Source organism: Neofelis nebulosa, chromosome 16 (assembly GCF_028018385.1).
Source record: "Neofelis nebulosa isolate mNeoNeb1 chromosome 16, mNeoNeb1.pri, whole genome shotgun sequence".
Lineage (NCBI taxonomy): Eukaryota > Metazoa > Chordata > Mammalia > Carnivora > Felidae > Neofelis > Neofelis nebulosa.
The window spans coordinates 59,192,899-59,209,396 of record NC_080797.1 but is presented as its reverse complement, the minus strand read 5'-3'; the positions used below and the strand labels follow the sequence as shown (position 1 = coordinate 59,209,396).

Here is a 16,498-nt window from a genome sequence, read left to right as displayed (position 1 = left end):
GTTCAAGCCCCATGTTTGGCATCGAGTTTTAGTTTTAAAAAAAAACCTATTACTCTAGGAGGACATCGCTATTCTTAATGAAAAGCATTGCTAGGTGGTAGGGACACTGATGTAATAAAAAGATTGTGTGTGAAACAACAATGACAAAAAAGTGGGAAATAAAAGTACTTGGGATTAAGCTCTGATCATTAAGCTCTGGGATGGTTGGGGGTGGGACCATTGTAGAAGAGGATGAGTACTTTGATGGATACTTTATTATTTTATACAAGCCTCACAGTTTTGAGAGAGCTCATTTCCTCATTTTACAGATATTAGGTCACAGCTCATAACTGAGCCAGAATTTAAACTTGGATTTTTCTGTCTCTGTTTTACCATTGTATCTAATTTTCCTATGTAGGGCTTTAGTGGAGATAAAAAGAAATGGGAGCCATATTCTAGACAGCAATTAGACAAAAGATTTGGCAGTTGGGGCTCATTGGAAAATTTGGAGAAAGGAATGATGTTTTAAGAATGGTGTTTTAAGAGAATTAACCTGGCCTTGAGATGTAGGTTTAACTCAAACAACGAAGAATAGGATAGATGGGTTGTAATGGATTATCTTCTAACATGTGGAAATTATAGAATAATCCTCTTTGTCTTTCAGTTATGCTTTGGAGTTTCGGTAATTCTGCTTTGTAAGGTGACATTTATGAAACTGCTTTTTTTTAATAGGAAAGTGCTTGTTTTCTTCTAGTAAAATGACATGTAGATTTTGTAGATGGCAGATACACTTTTTAAAATCAGCTTTGGATATAACTACCATTCAATAAAATACACCCACCTTAAGAGTATAGAGTTTTGACAAATGTACACACTTGCATAACCATAACCACAACCAAGATAGAACATTTCTATCATCTTGAAAAATCCCTTTGGGCCTCTTTCAAGTTTGTCTCCTTAATATACTTTTTGGGTGGGGATGTGAATTATATGTAGTTAGATTCGGTCTTTTTGGTGTATAGTTCTGAGTGTTGACAACTGCATGCAGTCAGGTAGCAACCACCACAATCATGATAAAGATTCCTAAAAATTCCCTTATGACCCTTTTATGGTCAGCCCTCTTCTTCCCCACCCCTTCTTTTAAAATCTGATGCATGTCAGAAAGTGAGTAATATACATTATTTACCTGTTTTCAAGGATCCTATTCTATCCCACTTATATTTTGTTGATGCTTAAGTTGTTATTGTTAGTTTTCCCCTTATATTTATGCTTTGTAACTCTGCTTGGACCCTTACATTTCTACTCTTTCATAATCATTTTGTCCTCTATTGGTATCCTAGCATACTTAGTACTGTTCTAGAAATGCCTTTTGAGACCACTCACCCTGTAGTTTTTTTAGCATACAGTTTCATGGCTTACCTCAGTAAGAAGATAGAGACATTCTCACATTTTCTGTTGAAGGATCACTCTCCTTTTACTTCTCTAAGAAAGAGAGGAATCCTGGGCATAGTTACACAGCTAATCTCTTTATAGTATGACCTCATTTTCAATCATTACTTGCTCCTTAAAACTCTTTTGCCTCAATGTCTTTACATAACTCTTCTCTGATTATAAGAATGACTAGATTGTCACCATCATTAAAAAAAAAAAAAAACATACAGCCATACCCTTTATTGATCCTTATTGTCTTTTACACTAGTAAATTTTTTGATTAAGGAATCAATATTCCTTCCCTTCTCCAACATCTGTTCTCTATAATCTGGTATCTGTCAGTATCACACTACAAAAACCGTATTCTAGAAAGTTATGAATGGCTCCTGGTCAACTAATAGATTGCTCTTTCAGTTTAAAGGTACTACAAAAGCCTATGGATGTTTCTGTTTATTCTGTCTCATCTTCATAGTTTTTCCACCTCAGTTGATGATTCTCAAAACAAAAGGATCAGTATAGTTTATGTTTCCTTTTCCATTGCTTCTAAAACAAACAGTGAAAATGACATGTTGAAACAATAAATTACAAATCTATAACAGATCTGTAATTGTATATTTCACCCCTAATGGAAGAAGAAAATGATGGTTCTGCATCATTTGTTAGGAGATTGAATTTCCCAGCTTGAAAATATTCAAGCATTTTTGTATGGACTCAGCTACCCTTATCAAAATTTTCTTTTTAAGGCCTGGGAAGGGAAATGTGTTCACATTTTATAGGTAGATGGTACTAAATTACAGTAAAGTATTTGCTGATCTGTTTCTTTTCTGCCTTATTCCTTTGGTATTTTTTTTAAATTTATTTTTTAATTTACATCCAAATTAGCATATAGTGCAACAATGATTTCAGGAGTAGATTCCTTAATGTCTCCTACCCAATTAGCTCCTTGCCCCTCCAGCAACCCTCTGTTTGTTCTCTGTATTTAAGAGTCTCTTATGTTTTGTCCCCCTCCCTGTTTTTGTATTAATTTTGCTTCCTTTGGTATTTTTGTATGGTGTATTTTTATGTTTTGTTTTTCATAGGCTTGTGTGAAGTTGTGGGCTTGCATAGAATTAAGAGTAAGAAGGTCAAACATTATTTGTAGATTACCTGAAGTAACTAATTTGATTTCAATCTTAATTTTTAAAGTTTGGCTATTTTTATTATAGAGTGTTAAAGTGATAAATTTTTTTTTTTTTGTTTTTTTAGCTTGTCAGCTCATCTACAGCTTACATTTACTGGTTTCTTCCACAAAAATGGTATGTACTTGAAAGTAAATGTATTGGCATTCTAACATCAAAACACCTTTGTGAATGTAAAAAATTATTTTGCGTGTATGTATAAATTTCTAAAATTAGGGGTGCCTGAGTGGGTCAGTCAGTTAAGCATCTGACTTGGGCTCAGGTCATGATCCTACAGTTCATGGGTTCGAGCCCCGCGTCGAGCTCTTTGCTGACAGCTTGGAGCCTCGAGCCTGCTTCGGATTCTGTGTCTCCCTCTCTTTCTGCCCCACCCCCCTCTCTCTCTCCAAAAATAAATAAACATTAAAAAATATTTATAAAATTATATTTAATGGAAAAGATGTCGATTCTGATAATTCAGTTTCTCTTTAGTTGATTTTTCTAACAATTCAGTTACTGCTTTATGTGGTCAATGATGGGATGTGGAAGATATAACTTGTCACTCTTTAAACTTCTAAAGTAGTGGTTCTTAAATTTTAGTGTTTGCAGAAATATTTTGACAGTTTGTTTAAAATATGTATACCTGGACCTACAAAGACTCAGATCTAGTAGGATATAGCTTTGGTATACCAATGTTTGGTAAAACTTAAGAGTCTGCATTTTAATAAAGCACCAAAAAATTCAGAAGTTGGTTGTCTCAGGAATAAATTTTATGAAACTGGCTTAAAAGCTTTTTTAGGTGGACCTTGTACATAAGATCTTGTTCATAGCCTGGTTTCCTTATTGCTTTCCTGCTATTGATTTAAGTTTTAAGTAGATTTTGAAATTGTTAAAATTATTAGTGTTGTGTGTGATCAATCTTGAAGGTCAGTGTTAGCTGCATCTGGCTTATGTAGAAATAGATGAAATTCCACCTCTTCACTCTAAATGGTACTTTTTAGGGCACTAACTATTGCTATAAAAAAAGGCTATATAATATTGTCTTACCCATCTCAGAGCCATCATCTTTCCAGAGATCATAACTAGAAAATGGGAAAATCTTTTCATATAACTAAGTTTCTTAGATTTTGTTATTTCTTACTTCCAATGTATTTTGAACTTTAACTGTCTTAGAATCTGGAACAGGTGAAGCGTCTCCTGAGTAGAACCCTTTCTGCATAAACATTTTTAGTTGATGTTATTGCATCCTCAGTTTTATTTTTTTTTTATTTGTTTTTGAGAAAGAGAGTGCGCACGAGCAGGGGAGGTGCAGAGAGAGAGAGCGTGACAGAGGATCCGAAGTGGGCTGAGCACTGACAGCAGACAGCCCCATGTGGGGCTTGAACTCATGAATTGTGAGATCATGACCTGAACTGAAGTCAGACGCTCAACCAACTGAGCCACCCAGGCACCCCGCATTATAATTTTTAAAAAATACAGTAATAAAACAACAGAAGCAACCACTGCTACCAGTGGAATATATCAATATGTTAGATATTTTACAAAGAGAAGTATATTGTCTTAAATGTCACTTCATTAAAAGAAGTTAAAGTATGCTAGGTAGAGTTTCATTTGGTTTCAAAATGGATAAAATGCCACGGCTTATCCATCTTTAATTATCGTGTAATGGAATAAAATCTTTACAAGAAACATGTCAAGTTGGTAATCCTTGGTATTGTTTAATAAGAAACAAAGTTTAATAATAATATATTAGAACACTTTGAAAACCCTTATCAGGTTTTTTTATGTGAGAGGTTTGAAATCTGGTCAGATCTGTATTAGCAGCTACTGTAGCTTTAATTCTAGCTTTACCTTAGATCTGGTCCATTTTTTTTTATATATAAGTAAACTGAGTAGCATTTTTATGTTTTTTCCTAAATTACTTATAATCATCTTGTAGAGTCCTTTTTTCTACTCATTCATTTTATTGGTTTTCTGTGGTACTTTGAAGGTACTCTGGGGGGCACCTGGATGACTCGGTTGAGCCTCTGACCCTTGATACCAGCTCAGGTCATGATCCAAGTGTTGTGGGATCAGGCCCCGTATTGGGCTCCACACTGAGCATGGAGCCTGCTTAAGATTCTTTCTCTCCCTCTGTCCATCTCCCCTGCTCACATTCTCTCTAAAATAAAAAATTGAAAAGAAAAGTAGTAATACAGTACATGGATCATAATACTTCAGAAGCTTATAGTTTGAATTTTATAGTTTCGTTAGCCCTTTGTTCCCAGGGATGTACATAAAACATGTAAAGTTATTCATAACTGAAATTGATGATGGATATTAATTGAATATTTACTAATTAATGTTACTTAATTAATATTTAAGTTGAATTAATTTTACTTAGTTGAAATTAACTGGATAGTAGTCTGATTAAACTTTTTTCCTGTCTACATAACAAAAATATGTAAAGTTCAAAATTGCTCAAACTCAAAGTTTTAATTTTTTCTTGACGTTACTGAAGTAAATAAGAAAGTAAACTCTGTTGATACTTCTGTTTCCAGAAAATAATTTGCCACTTTTTGAAAATTAGTGGAAGTTGGGAAGAAGCAGCTATATTGCCTCTCTTGTCTAATTAAGCTATATTTATACTTGTTTTTTTTTAAGAAACCAAGATAGAAAAGCAACATTAAGATTCCTAAAATGTGATTATTTTTCCTTTTGTTTTTTATTTTTTATTTATTTATTTTTTCCTTTTGTTTTTAAATGAAGACTTTTCTTAGCTATTACTACTTGAAACTGGTTAGAATGAATATACAAAGATTATTAGGGTGCTATTTTCATAGTTAGTATTGTTTGGAGAGTGTTTTTTGTTACTGCATTTTAAACATTGGATTTTTTTTTCCTGCTGTATTAAAGTTTTTTATCCTGGATATAACTTTCAAAGATACTAATTCAAACGTATTTTATGTACACACCCTACATAAGAAGAATGTTTTCAAGTAGAAAAAAGAGTTATCCAAAATCTCAGAACAAAAATTAAGTTTTTTTATGTCTTGTGGATTCATCTATTATGGTAGTTCTATATATATTATTGAAACAATGATAAATAATTAGTTTGAACTATTAATAATGCCTTTAGGATTGAAGACAAGTATGATATAGAAAAGTACTCTTAGAACCGCAATTTGCAAAAGCCTTTGTTAATTAATTGATACAGGGAATATATATGAAATACAGGATTTTTTTTTGATTTTTTTTTATTCTTGTCTTTTTTATTTTGATTTTTTTTTTAATATATGAAATTTATTGTCAAATTGGTTTCCATACAACACCCAGTGCTCATCCCAAAAGGTGCCCTCCTCAATACCCATCACCTACCCTGCCCTCCCTCCCACCCCCCATCAACCCTCAGTTTGTTCTCAGTTTTTAACAGTCTCTTATGCTTTGGCTCTCTCCCACTCTAACCTCTTTTTTTTTTTTTTTTTCCTTCCCCTCCCCCATGGGTTTCTGTTAAGTTTCTCAGGATCCACCTAAGAGTGAAACCATATGGTATCTGTCTTTTTCTGTATGGCTTATTTCACTTAGCATCACACTCTCCAGTTCCATCCACGTTGCTACAGAAGGCCATATTTCATTCTTTCTCATTGCCACGTAGTATTCCATTGTGTATATAAACCACAATTTCTTTACCCATTCATCAGTTGATGGACATTTAGGCTCTTTCCATAATTTGGCTATTGTTGAGAGTGCTGCTATAAACATTGGGGTACAAGTGCCCCTATGCATCAATACTCCTGTATCCCTTGGATAAATTCCTAGCAGTGCTTTTGCTGGGTCATAGGGTAGGTCTATTTTTAATTTTCTGAGGAACCTCCACACTGCTTTCCAGAGCGGCTGCACCAATTTGCATTCCCACCAACAGTGCAAGAGGGTTCCCGTTTCTCCACATCCTCCCCAGCATCTATAGTTCTCCTGATTTGTTCATTTTGGCCACTCTGACTGGCATGAGGTGATATCTGAGTGTGGTTTTGATTTGTATGAAATACAGGATTTTAAATTAAAATCCTTAAGATTTGTAAACCTAGGTAGTAAATATCCTAGTTTTTGCTATCCTGTGTAGGCTTTAGAGAAATTCTGGGAAAAAGATAAAAAACTAGCTATTTTTCTTGTGAAATTATATTATAGTTGTTTAGGTAACTTTTACACTGTTAAATATTTTAGAAATCCATTATTTTAATCCCTTTGGTCACAAGGCCTGGTCAAATCAAAGAACTTTTCTGGTTTAACATTGCTGTGTATTCAAAATGAACATATATAATAATAACTAGTTCAGTTTAAGTGTATCTTTAAGTAATTTTTGTAATAGATTTTGGGAGAAGGAAAAAACCTTTTAATGTTAATTTTGTGTGTGGTTGTCTCTCCTGAATATTTCATTCGTGTTTTCTGCCATGAAGCTTTAACTGTATTTGTCAAAAAATATTTTTGATTAACAGTGTATTATATTCTCTTATTACTGTAAATGTTAAATCTTTATAGCCAAATAAATTTTACTTATCTTTATAGCCAAATAAATAAATATTTTTAGTATTAAAGTAATTGAGCATCTATCTTACTTGAATCAAAAGAAAATCACAGTATTGTAAGAAGGTAATTACAATTGTATTGTGAAAGGTTTATTTAAATGACGATGAAGGCTTTGAAAGAGTTTGCTGCAAATTTGAAAATGATTTCGGGGGAAAAATGAGTAAACTTCTGAGAAGTATTCATTATAGGAAGTCTTTTGTTGGAAATTACTTAGGAAAATGAGTATGATATTTATATTAAAAAAATACATTTTAAAGTATTGATTTTCTGTTTAGATAAGCCATCACAAAACTCAGAAAATGAACAAAATTCTGTTACCCTGGAAGTCCTGCTTGTGAAAGTTTGCCACAAAAAAAGAAAGGTAACATGTAAAATGATACTGGTAGATTATGTGGAATAATTTTTTTAATTGAATATGTTTGTGCATATGTATTGTGCTTTTTAAACCTTGAAAGCTTTTAAATATGTCGATGCTGAATTATAAAACTCATAGCCTCTTTTGCCAACCTTGCAGACTCATGTTTTTTTCTGGACTGGCTGTAGATATCTGCATAAAACTTTCTTCTATAGGAGTTTGACACTGAAGGAAAGAAACTATCTTTTAGCATCTTAGGACATAAATTCAGTTTCTGCTCTACTACTTCAGTTTCTTAGCTAATTTTTTTTTTTAGCTATTTGAACCAATTGAAATTTAAGTAAGGGCTGAGTTACCTCTTGTAACATTACTCTCAGGAAAGAAATTTTGTTGCCAGTATTATCAGCCATTGCTGATAATTTTTATTTGTTGCTTCAAATTTTTATTTGTAAGATTAAATCATTTCATCATAGAAACACATGTTACGATAGTTAAATTACCTTGGCAACCCACTAAAGCCAACAGTTAAACTTCTGGTAGCTTCAAGAGCTAGGGTATTTTAAGAGTAGGAATGACCTGTATAGAGGTTCCTATTGCTGATGTTCTTCCAAAATCATGGTAAGGTGATACAGGACTTGAACACTACTAGAGCACTTGTATGGAGTGCACTAAGGTGATAGACACTAAGGTGATAGACAGTGCAATCCTGGTATGCATGATAAACAGTGATGTGAAAATTCTTCAACATATGTTATATTCAGGCAAAAAAAAAAAAAGTGAATACAACTATAGTGGCCGTTTTTGTGTTTCAAAAAAATAATAGATGTAAACATTTGCTTAGAACGATATACACAACCAACTGCTAATGTTAGTTATCTTTGGAGTGTAGGACCTGGGGAAGTGGGGCAGACTTAAATATTTCTCATTTTATACTCTTTTGTAGAGTAGAATTTTTTTTTTAGATAATACGAATATGTTCTATTTTCAAAAAGAAGCTGCTAACTTGCTCTAAAGGTCTTCCACATCTTCTCAGTTTTCAATTATTTTTTTTCAGTATAACTCCACTTATATAATTATACACTTGATCTCAGCCAAAAGGCCAAGAACCTATTCCACTTATATAATTATAGAACATTACTCATAAGATGATTAATATTGCTTTTATTAAGCAGCATTTAAATATACGGATTTACTATTTCATAAAGTTGACAGTGGTGTTATTATAATTTTTTCATTTCTAATGGTCCCATCAATTATTTTGTTAAAGTAGAAGATTTAAGGGAAAAGATTATTAATTTATATGAACTTAACATTTTAAGCCTGGTTTTAATTCCATATTTCTAAGGTAAAAGTATTTCAGATGACCACCAGCTAAATATTGTATATACTTATCATTATCTTTATTACATTGGATTGGATAAATCCTCAGTTGTGTTAAGATTTGGTATATGGTTATTCCAAATTTTTTTTTTTGTTTCATCACAATTTTCAGAACTATGGTTAGAATTTCAGCATGCCATTTGGTAATGATGTTTCCTATATCTGTGATTAGAAGTTTTATTATAACTCATATAATTGCATATGGATAAATAAGTATAATTTCATAATCTTTGCCTTTGCAGGATGTAAGTTGTCCAATAAGGCAAGTTCCTACAGGTAAAAAGCAGGTGCCTTTGAATCCTGATCTCAATCAAACAAAACCTGGAAATTTCCCGTCCCTTGCAGTTTCCAGTAATGAATTTGAACCTAGTAACAGCCATATGGTGAAGTCTTACTCATTGCTATTTAGAGTGACTCGTCCGGGAAGAAGAGAGTTTAATGGAATGATTAATGGAGAAACCAATGAAAATATTGGTAATTTTTGTTATAATAATTTTAATTTATTTTAAACTTTTCCAAGAAAGAAGTAGAAGTAAATTGCATGCATTCTAAAGGCATGGCCTTTATCTGCAAATCTTTTACAGTCTGATAAGATCATTAATCTTATGGTAGCTTGCCCTGGATCTTAAACTGTTGGCTATTGTGCTGTACTAGGTATTTAATCTGTAAAGTTCTCATTGTTCCATGACGAAACGTATTTCATGTAGTAAAAAAAATTATATTAAACAGTGGATAGAGAAGACTGGTATTTCAAATTAGTCTCTCAGCAAACAGAATTTCATCCCCCCTCCCCCAGAATTTTATTGTGAAAAATTTCATACATACACAGCCATTGAAAGAGTTTATGTAGTGAACATCTAACTACCCACCGCTTAGATTCTGTAATTAAGATTTTACTGTATTTGCTTATCACATATCTATTCCTCTGTCTTCCCAACAGTTCTGAATCCACCTTTGAGGGAATCATTCAACCAAAATATAGGTGCTGAGGATACAAAGATTAAAACATCCAGTTCTGTCTTCCAAAAGGTCACAAAAACTGACCTAAGAGTACAGAGATATAAATAATTGTAGCAAAATGATGAGTGGTATAATAGAGGTACATGTGAAGTTTAGTGGAGAAGCCCCTTGGGAGAAATAATCTTTGAGTCTTGAAGTATCCTTTGAAGTTCTTGAAAAATAATGATAAATGAGGATTTTTTTTCTCCTTGCCTAGTAAGGACATACACATATGGTAAAACATAAAATTGAAGAGTGTAAATCTGGATATTGTATCACAACTTAATCGTAATTTATACGTAATTTGGGATAAGGGACCATATACCATAAATATGACATTTTTGTTTGAATATGTGATTCATGAGAAATGTTTGTGAAATACAGATGTCAATGAAGAACTTCCAGCTAGAAGAAAACGAAATCGTGAAGATGGGGAAAAGACATTTGTTGCACAAATGACAGTATTTGATAAAAACAGGTAATGTTGATGGACAAGTGAGGTTCCCATAATGTTCTAGAATGTTTTTATTCTCAAGCATAATATAGTGTGATATTTCTTTGCCAAATTTCTCTTTATTCTTAAAAATGAAAAAATGTGTAAGTACTGAATTTTTCTCTTTGTCACATAGAAAGCAATAAACACAGACGAGTTGTTACTGGAATGGCTCAGTTAAGATTGTGTATTAGGCATGTATTTTCTGAGTGTCCCTTCTTTGTCAGACACTGTTCTAGGTTAGTGAAAAGGCAAAAGAAAAAAAAAAAGAAAAAATCCCTCCCTTCATGGAGCTTAACTTCTAGTGGAGAAAACAGACACCACTGCCCCCAAAATTCTATCAACTAATGTCACTTAGTGATGAGTGTTAAGTGGTTGTTTTATAGAGAAAGCCTCTAGGAGAAGGTAATATTTGAACAGAAAACTGAATTAAGTGGGCCATGTGCGCATCTTGACACTATGTATTTCCTATAGAGATAAGGAAGAAACCTGTGTGTCATCATGTAGCTCTATGTGCATTTGGCACAGGGTAGCAAAGACAACCTGGATCTGTCATCATCTCTGCAGTTTTCATTGGGTAGGGAAGCATCTTAGTGCCAGTGAAGGAAGATCTAGGAAACAAAGGCAGCATTTTTTTTTTAATGTTTTTATTTTATTTTTATTATTTTGAGAGAGACTGAGCAGGGGCGGGGCAGAGAGAGAGAGAGGGAGACACAGAATCTGAAGCAGGTTCCCGGTTTTGAGCTGTCAGCACAGAGCCCAGAAAGGGGCTTGAACTCCCAGACCATGAGATCATGACCTGAGCCCAAGTCGGACGCTTAACCAACTGAGCCACCAGTAGCATTCTTTTGTGACCCAGTTGGAGAATGGAACCTGTAATATGCCATGAGTTCTTGTTTCAGGCTGCTTGCTAGTGGTTAACACAGTTCACTAATAGTCAGGTATAGGAGAAAGAGCCAAGGACAGCAACTAGTACATTCTCCCTACTCTTTAAAAAGTACTAGATTGTTGCTTTATGTAATCACTTGTTAGCCACCAGGTAACAAGGTGGCCTTTAATAGAAAAGTAAAGGTGGTTAGGAAAAATGCCATAAGTTCTGGTTACTGTATTAGAATAAATCACTTAACATCACTATTAGAATATATCACTTAATATTAAAACAATATAGTGTCTTTGTGAAGTTTAACTTACGAGTTAAAGATTTATTTTTTAATGTTTATTTTTGAGAGAGAGAGTGCAGGGGAGAGGCAGAGAGAGAGGGAGACAGGATCTGAAGCTGGCTCTGCGCTGACAGTAGAGAGCCTGATGTGGGGCTTGAACTCACAAACTATGAGATCACCTGAGCCAAAGTCGGACGTTTAACCCACTGAGCCTGCCCGGCACCCCATGAGTTAGAGATTTAAATGGAAAACAACAGAAACAAATGTTCTAGGAGATAGTAGTTATGTCTGTGGGAGAAGCAAGTAGGATGCAGCACAGTGGGCTTTGTTGGTGTTGGTCAGTGTTCTGTTTTAGGCAGCACGGGGTGTGTGTGTGCGTGCGTGCCTTTTAAAATTCTTTCTACCTTATATATGTATTAACACATTCCTTTTATTTATGAAATACTGTCTTTTTTTTAAAGTTTATTTTTAAGAGAGAGAGTGCACGTGTGAGCAAGTGAAGGGCCGAGAGAGAGGGGGACAGAGTATCAGAAGTGGACTCTGCGCTGACAGCAGAGCAGAGCCTGATGTGGGGCTTGAATTCACAAACTAGAAGATCATGACCTGAGCCAAAGTCAGATGCTTAACCGACTGAGGCACCCCTGAAATACTGCTTTCTGTTTAATAAATAAAAGTACCAAGAAGAAAACACAGAATTTTCCCCCCACTTACATTGAAAATTTCTTTTTTTTTTTTTTTGTAATGATTTTATTTTTGAGTAATCTCTACACCCTATGTGGGACTTGAACTCGCGACCTTGAGATCAAGCATTGCATGTTCTTCCCTACTGAGCTAGCCAGGCGCCCCATTATGAAAATTTCTGAACTATGAAAAAGTTGAACAATAAATATCGTTAATACCCACATAACCCTTCGCTGTTAACATCAGTTGTTAACGTTTTACCTTTGCTTTATTTGTGAATGTGTATTTTATTCTTGTGCTTAATCGTTTGAAAGTTTGTGACACTCTACTTTCATTCCTCACTCCTAAAGTATGTATGTATCTCCTGGAAACAAGGACGGTTCCTTCATAACCACAATACACCTGTCATACTCAGGAATTTTAATACTCTTCCCAGCTGACCACAATAATGCCCCCCCCCCCCCATAGTTATTCCCCCTCTTCCACCCCGCCCCCAGTCAAGGGTTGTGATCTGTGAGCTAGTTGTTAATTGCCATATCTATTCAGTCTCCTTCAGTTTGGGATAGTTCTTCAACCCTTTTTCTTTTTTCTGTTCTTTCTGCCTTTGCTACACTTTCTACTGTTAATTATAATTCGTATTACGTTGTTGTACATTGAAGTATAGGTGACACGTGATACTCCTTTTGGGGATACAACTAGTAATTCCAACATAGTGATTTGACAATTCTGTACATTTTGCAGGGTTTGCAATAAGTGTAGTCCCCATCTGTCAACATAGAAGGTTATTACGGTGTTACTATGTTCCCTATGTCGTACTTCTCATCCCTGTGACTTACTTATTTTATAACTGGAAGTTTGTACCTCCTACTCTCCTTCACTTCTTTTTTTTTTTTTTAAGTTCGTTTATTTATTTTGAGAGAGAGCACACATGTGTGTGCAAGTGGAAGAAAGGCAGAGAAAAAGAATCCCAGGCAGGCTCAGCACAGAGCCCAATGCAGGGCTCAGTCTCACACGCCATGAGATCTTGACCTGAGCTGAAATCAAGAGTTGGACGCTTAACTGACTGATCCACCCAGGAGTCCTGCTTTCACCTATTTTGTTTATCCCCCACACCCCTCCCCTCTGGCAACCACTAGTTTGTTTTCTGTTTATGCACCTGTGTCCTTTCTCTTTTTGTTGTTTATCTGTGATACTTTTTAAAGTACAGGCATGTAGTTTTGCAGAACGTCTCTCAGTTTGTACTTTTGTGATATGTCCTTATAATTAGATTCAGGTTAAACATTTTGGGCAGGAACATTGAATGGTGATGTGTTCTTTGTGTATATCACAGGCACAGGTAAAATTAGGTTTGGTCACTCGGTTAAGGTGGTGTTCATAGTATTTCTTTAATGTAATAGTACCTTTTCCTTTAATTAATAATAGGTAATCTTGGGGCATCTGGGTGGCTCAGTCAGTTAAGCATCTGACTTTGGCTCAGGTCATGATCTCACAGTTTATGAGTTCAAGCCCCACATTGGGCTCTGTGCTGACAGCTCAGAGCCTGGAGCCTGCTTCAGATTCTGTGCCCCCCCCCCCCCACGTGTGTGTGTGTGTGTTTGTGCACGCACGTGCATGTGCATGCCTCAAAAATAAACATTAAAAAAAAATTTAAATAGGTAATTTCTATGGTAAATGTGAAACTGGGTAAATGTCCATTTTCTCCCCAACAACCTTTTACCCAGCAGTTTAGCATCCATTGATGATTCTTCCTTGAAAAAATTATTCTTTAAAAAAGAATTTTTGTTTTTCATTTTGCTTGTTGTAGAGAGAGAGCGTGAGCAGGGGAGAAGACAAAGGGAGAGAGAGAGAATCCCAAGCAGGTTCCATGCTCAGAGTGGAGCCCAGTGGCTGGGCTTGATCCTGTGACTCTGGTGTCATGACCTAAGCTGACATTAAGAGTCGATGCTTAAACACCTGAGCCACCCAGGCGTGCCTGAAAAAATTATTCTTAGGACAGTTGCCAAATTTTAACATTCTGTTATTTCTTTCATGTTTATTGGCATTTTTTTAAATGACATAGAAGAGCATTCTTCCCCTCAACTTATTTTTTTAATCAGTATGTTTTCTTAATCAGTAACAAATACCGTTTTTAGTATGTCTGTTTTAATCTAGCCATTGGTCATTCATTTTAATGTCCAAATTGTCACAAATTTAGTCAGGAGGAGGCCCTCCCAACAGGGTCCTCTATGTCTTTTTTACTTTTATTTATTTTTTTGTTAGTTTTTCCTTATTTTTTGAATAGTAAGATATTTCAGGCTTACATTTTCCCTCTCTACTTCTGCTCTGGAATTGGCCACTTCAAAGAGTTTCGATCCCTTTTAGTGGAGGAAAAGTACTTTACACACCAAGATGTGAGGAGTTAGATGTATAAAAATTCTTCTTATAATCTCAGAGAAGTTAAAGTCTCCTTAAAGAATGACTACAGTTCAAAAGCCATAGAGAAAAAGTATGAAATAGTGAGCAAAATTAAAAACTTACTTTGAAAACAAAGAGGTTGTCACAAGCTAAGTCAAAAACGACAAGAGGAAAGTAATTTCAACTCATACTATAGAGTATGGCTGTTTCACAGCACAATAGAAGAATGAGCAAAGGATAAAGATGTTTACAAAACAATATATGTGGTTCTTAAACATTTAAAAGATAAGACATCTGAATATAAAAGTACACTGAGATGTCATTTTTTCACTTACCAGTTTGGCAGAGATCAAAAAACTGATAAAGCACTGTTGATGAGGCTGTGGGAAAAAAGGGCCTCCTCATGCATTACAGGTAGGAGAGTAAATTGGATTGTAGCTATCAAATGTGCAACTATAAAATAGGATATTTTGTAGCCATGTAAACGCATGAGGGAAGCTTCGTTTCAGTTTAGAAGTATGTGAATGTATTACCTATTCAAATAAATAAAAATAGTTTTGTAAAATACTAAGTTAAATAGCTTTGCTGATGTACTGTCAAAGAATAAATACAAGGAGCATAGCATAAAGACAAAAACTGTTAAGTCTCAAAATCATTTGGTGTTAAGATCAGACTTAGAGAGACTACCTGGGTTCAATTGCTAGCTCTGTCTACTTCCTGTGTCATCTTAAGGCAAGCTACTTAATCTTTCGGTGCCTCAGTTTCCTCTTCTGAAAAGCAGAGTAATCTACTTTATGGAGTTGGGAAGGTTAAATGAAATGTTAAGTCTTTAAAATAGTGCCTGGCACATAGTAAGCACTCAATAAATGTTAGCCGTTATCATCTAACAGAATTTTCCCAAGACTGACGAATAGAAGCCATATTGTTGCTGTATACAATGAATTATTGAGCATGGTTGAAGAATGGTGTTTAGGGTAGTAGTGTTACCAGTGATTAAGGTATGGAAAAAAATATATATAAACCTTACATACACACACATACATGTACATACACATTAAAACTACACTGTGAATATGGGCATTAATTATTTGTTTCAGTTGGTATTTCATTCATCCATTCATGAAATGTTTATTGAGCACCTATATGTGCCAGGTGCCCCCAGGATCGTGTAGTTATCAGAGTCATAATCATCAAGTTTATTGGTCATGATGAATGAAAGTGAAGAATTCTAGTTCAAATATTTTCAATAGTTAGAAATAACAGAGGGATAATTCTTAGTGGTTCCCTAAGGCAAGTATTGTAACACTGTTGTTATCCTATTTTTTTAAAAGTATAAAGCTTACACTTGTGCTTTATACTTAATGTTTAAAATTTACCAAGTTTTGAGACTTGAGGCATGTATTATACTTTAAATGTTTAAATTTATATCTGAGTAGCTACAATAATGAAACAATTCTCTAGTAATAATAGTTATTAGTGCAAATCATTAAAATTGCTTTTGTCAGGAGTGGAGAGTAGGTATATTTCAAAAGCTTGTTGGGTATGTAAGCTAGTTTATAAATCTAATAAATGCTTTTTAGTATAAATCTAAAGATGTAGATTTGTGTACTTACAGTAATACACAGGTTACTTTAAAGTGTATGTGTTTGTCTAACAGGCGCTTACAGCTTTTAGATGGGGAATATGAAGTAGCCATGCAGGAAATGGAAGAATGTCCAATAAGCAAGAAAAGAGCAACATGGGAGACTATTCTTGATGGGAAGGTATGGAATACTTAGAAGGTGGAGCACGTTATAGTTACGAACTCCCATTTTTTTAATCGATGTGTTCTTTCCCAAATGCAAATTCTTGTTGGAAGTAACAAGTTCTTTGTTTTTATATCTTAAAATACACAAAGTAAAAGTTA

At 34.5% G+C, this 16,498-nt stretch overlaps 1 protein-coding gene across 2 annotated transcripts in view; it reads left to right on the top strand.

Moving 5' to 3' along the window:
• SUZ12 (SUZ12 polycomb repressive complex 2 subunit) overlaps nucleotides 1-16,498 on the top strand; it is a 45,831-nt gene that overhangs the window by 15,419 nt on the left and 13,914 nt on the right. For both annotated transcript variants that reach the window (XM_058704385.1, XM_058704384.1), the window contains 5 exons: nucleotides 2,656-2,705; nucleotides 7,406-7,491; nucleotides 9,108-9,339; nucleotides 10,249-10,342; nucleotides 16,250-16,355. In XM_058704385.1, the coding sequence (XP_058560368.1) occupies nucleotides 2,656-2,705; nucleotides 7,406-7,491; nucleotides 9,108-9,339; nucleotides 10,249-10,342; nucleotides 16,250-16,355 (568 nt within the window). The remainder of the gene's footprint in view (nucleotides 1-2,655; nucleotides 2,706-7,405; nucleotides 7,492-9,107; nucleotides 9,340-10,248; nucleotides 10,343-16,249; nucleotides 16,356-16,498) is intronic.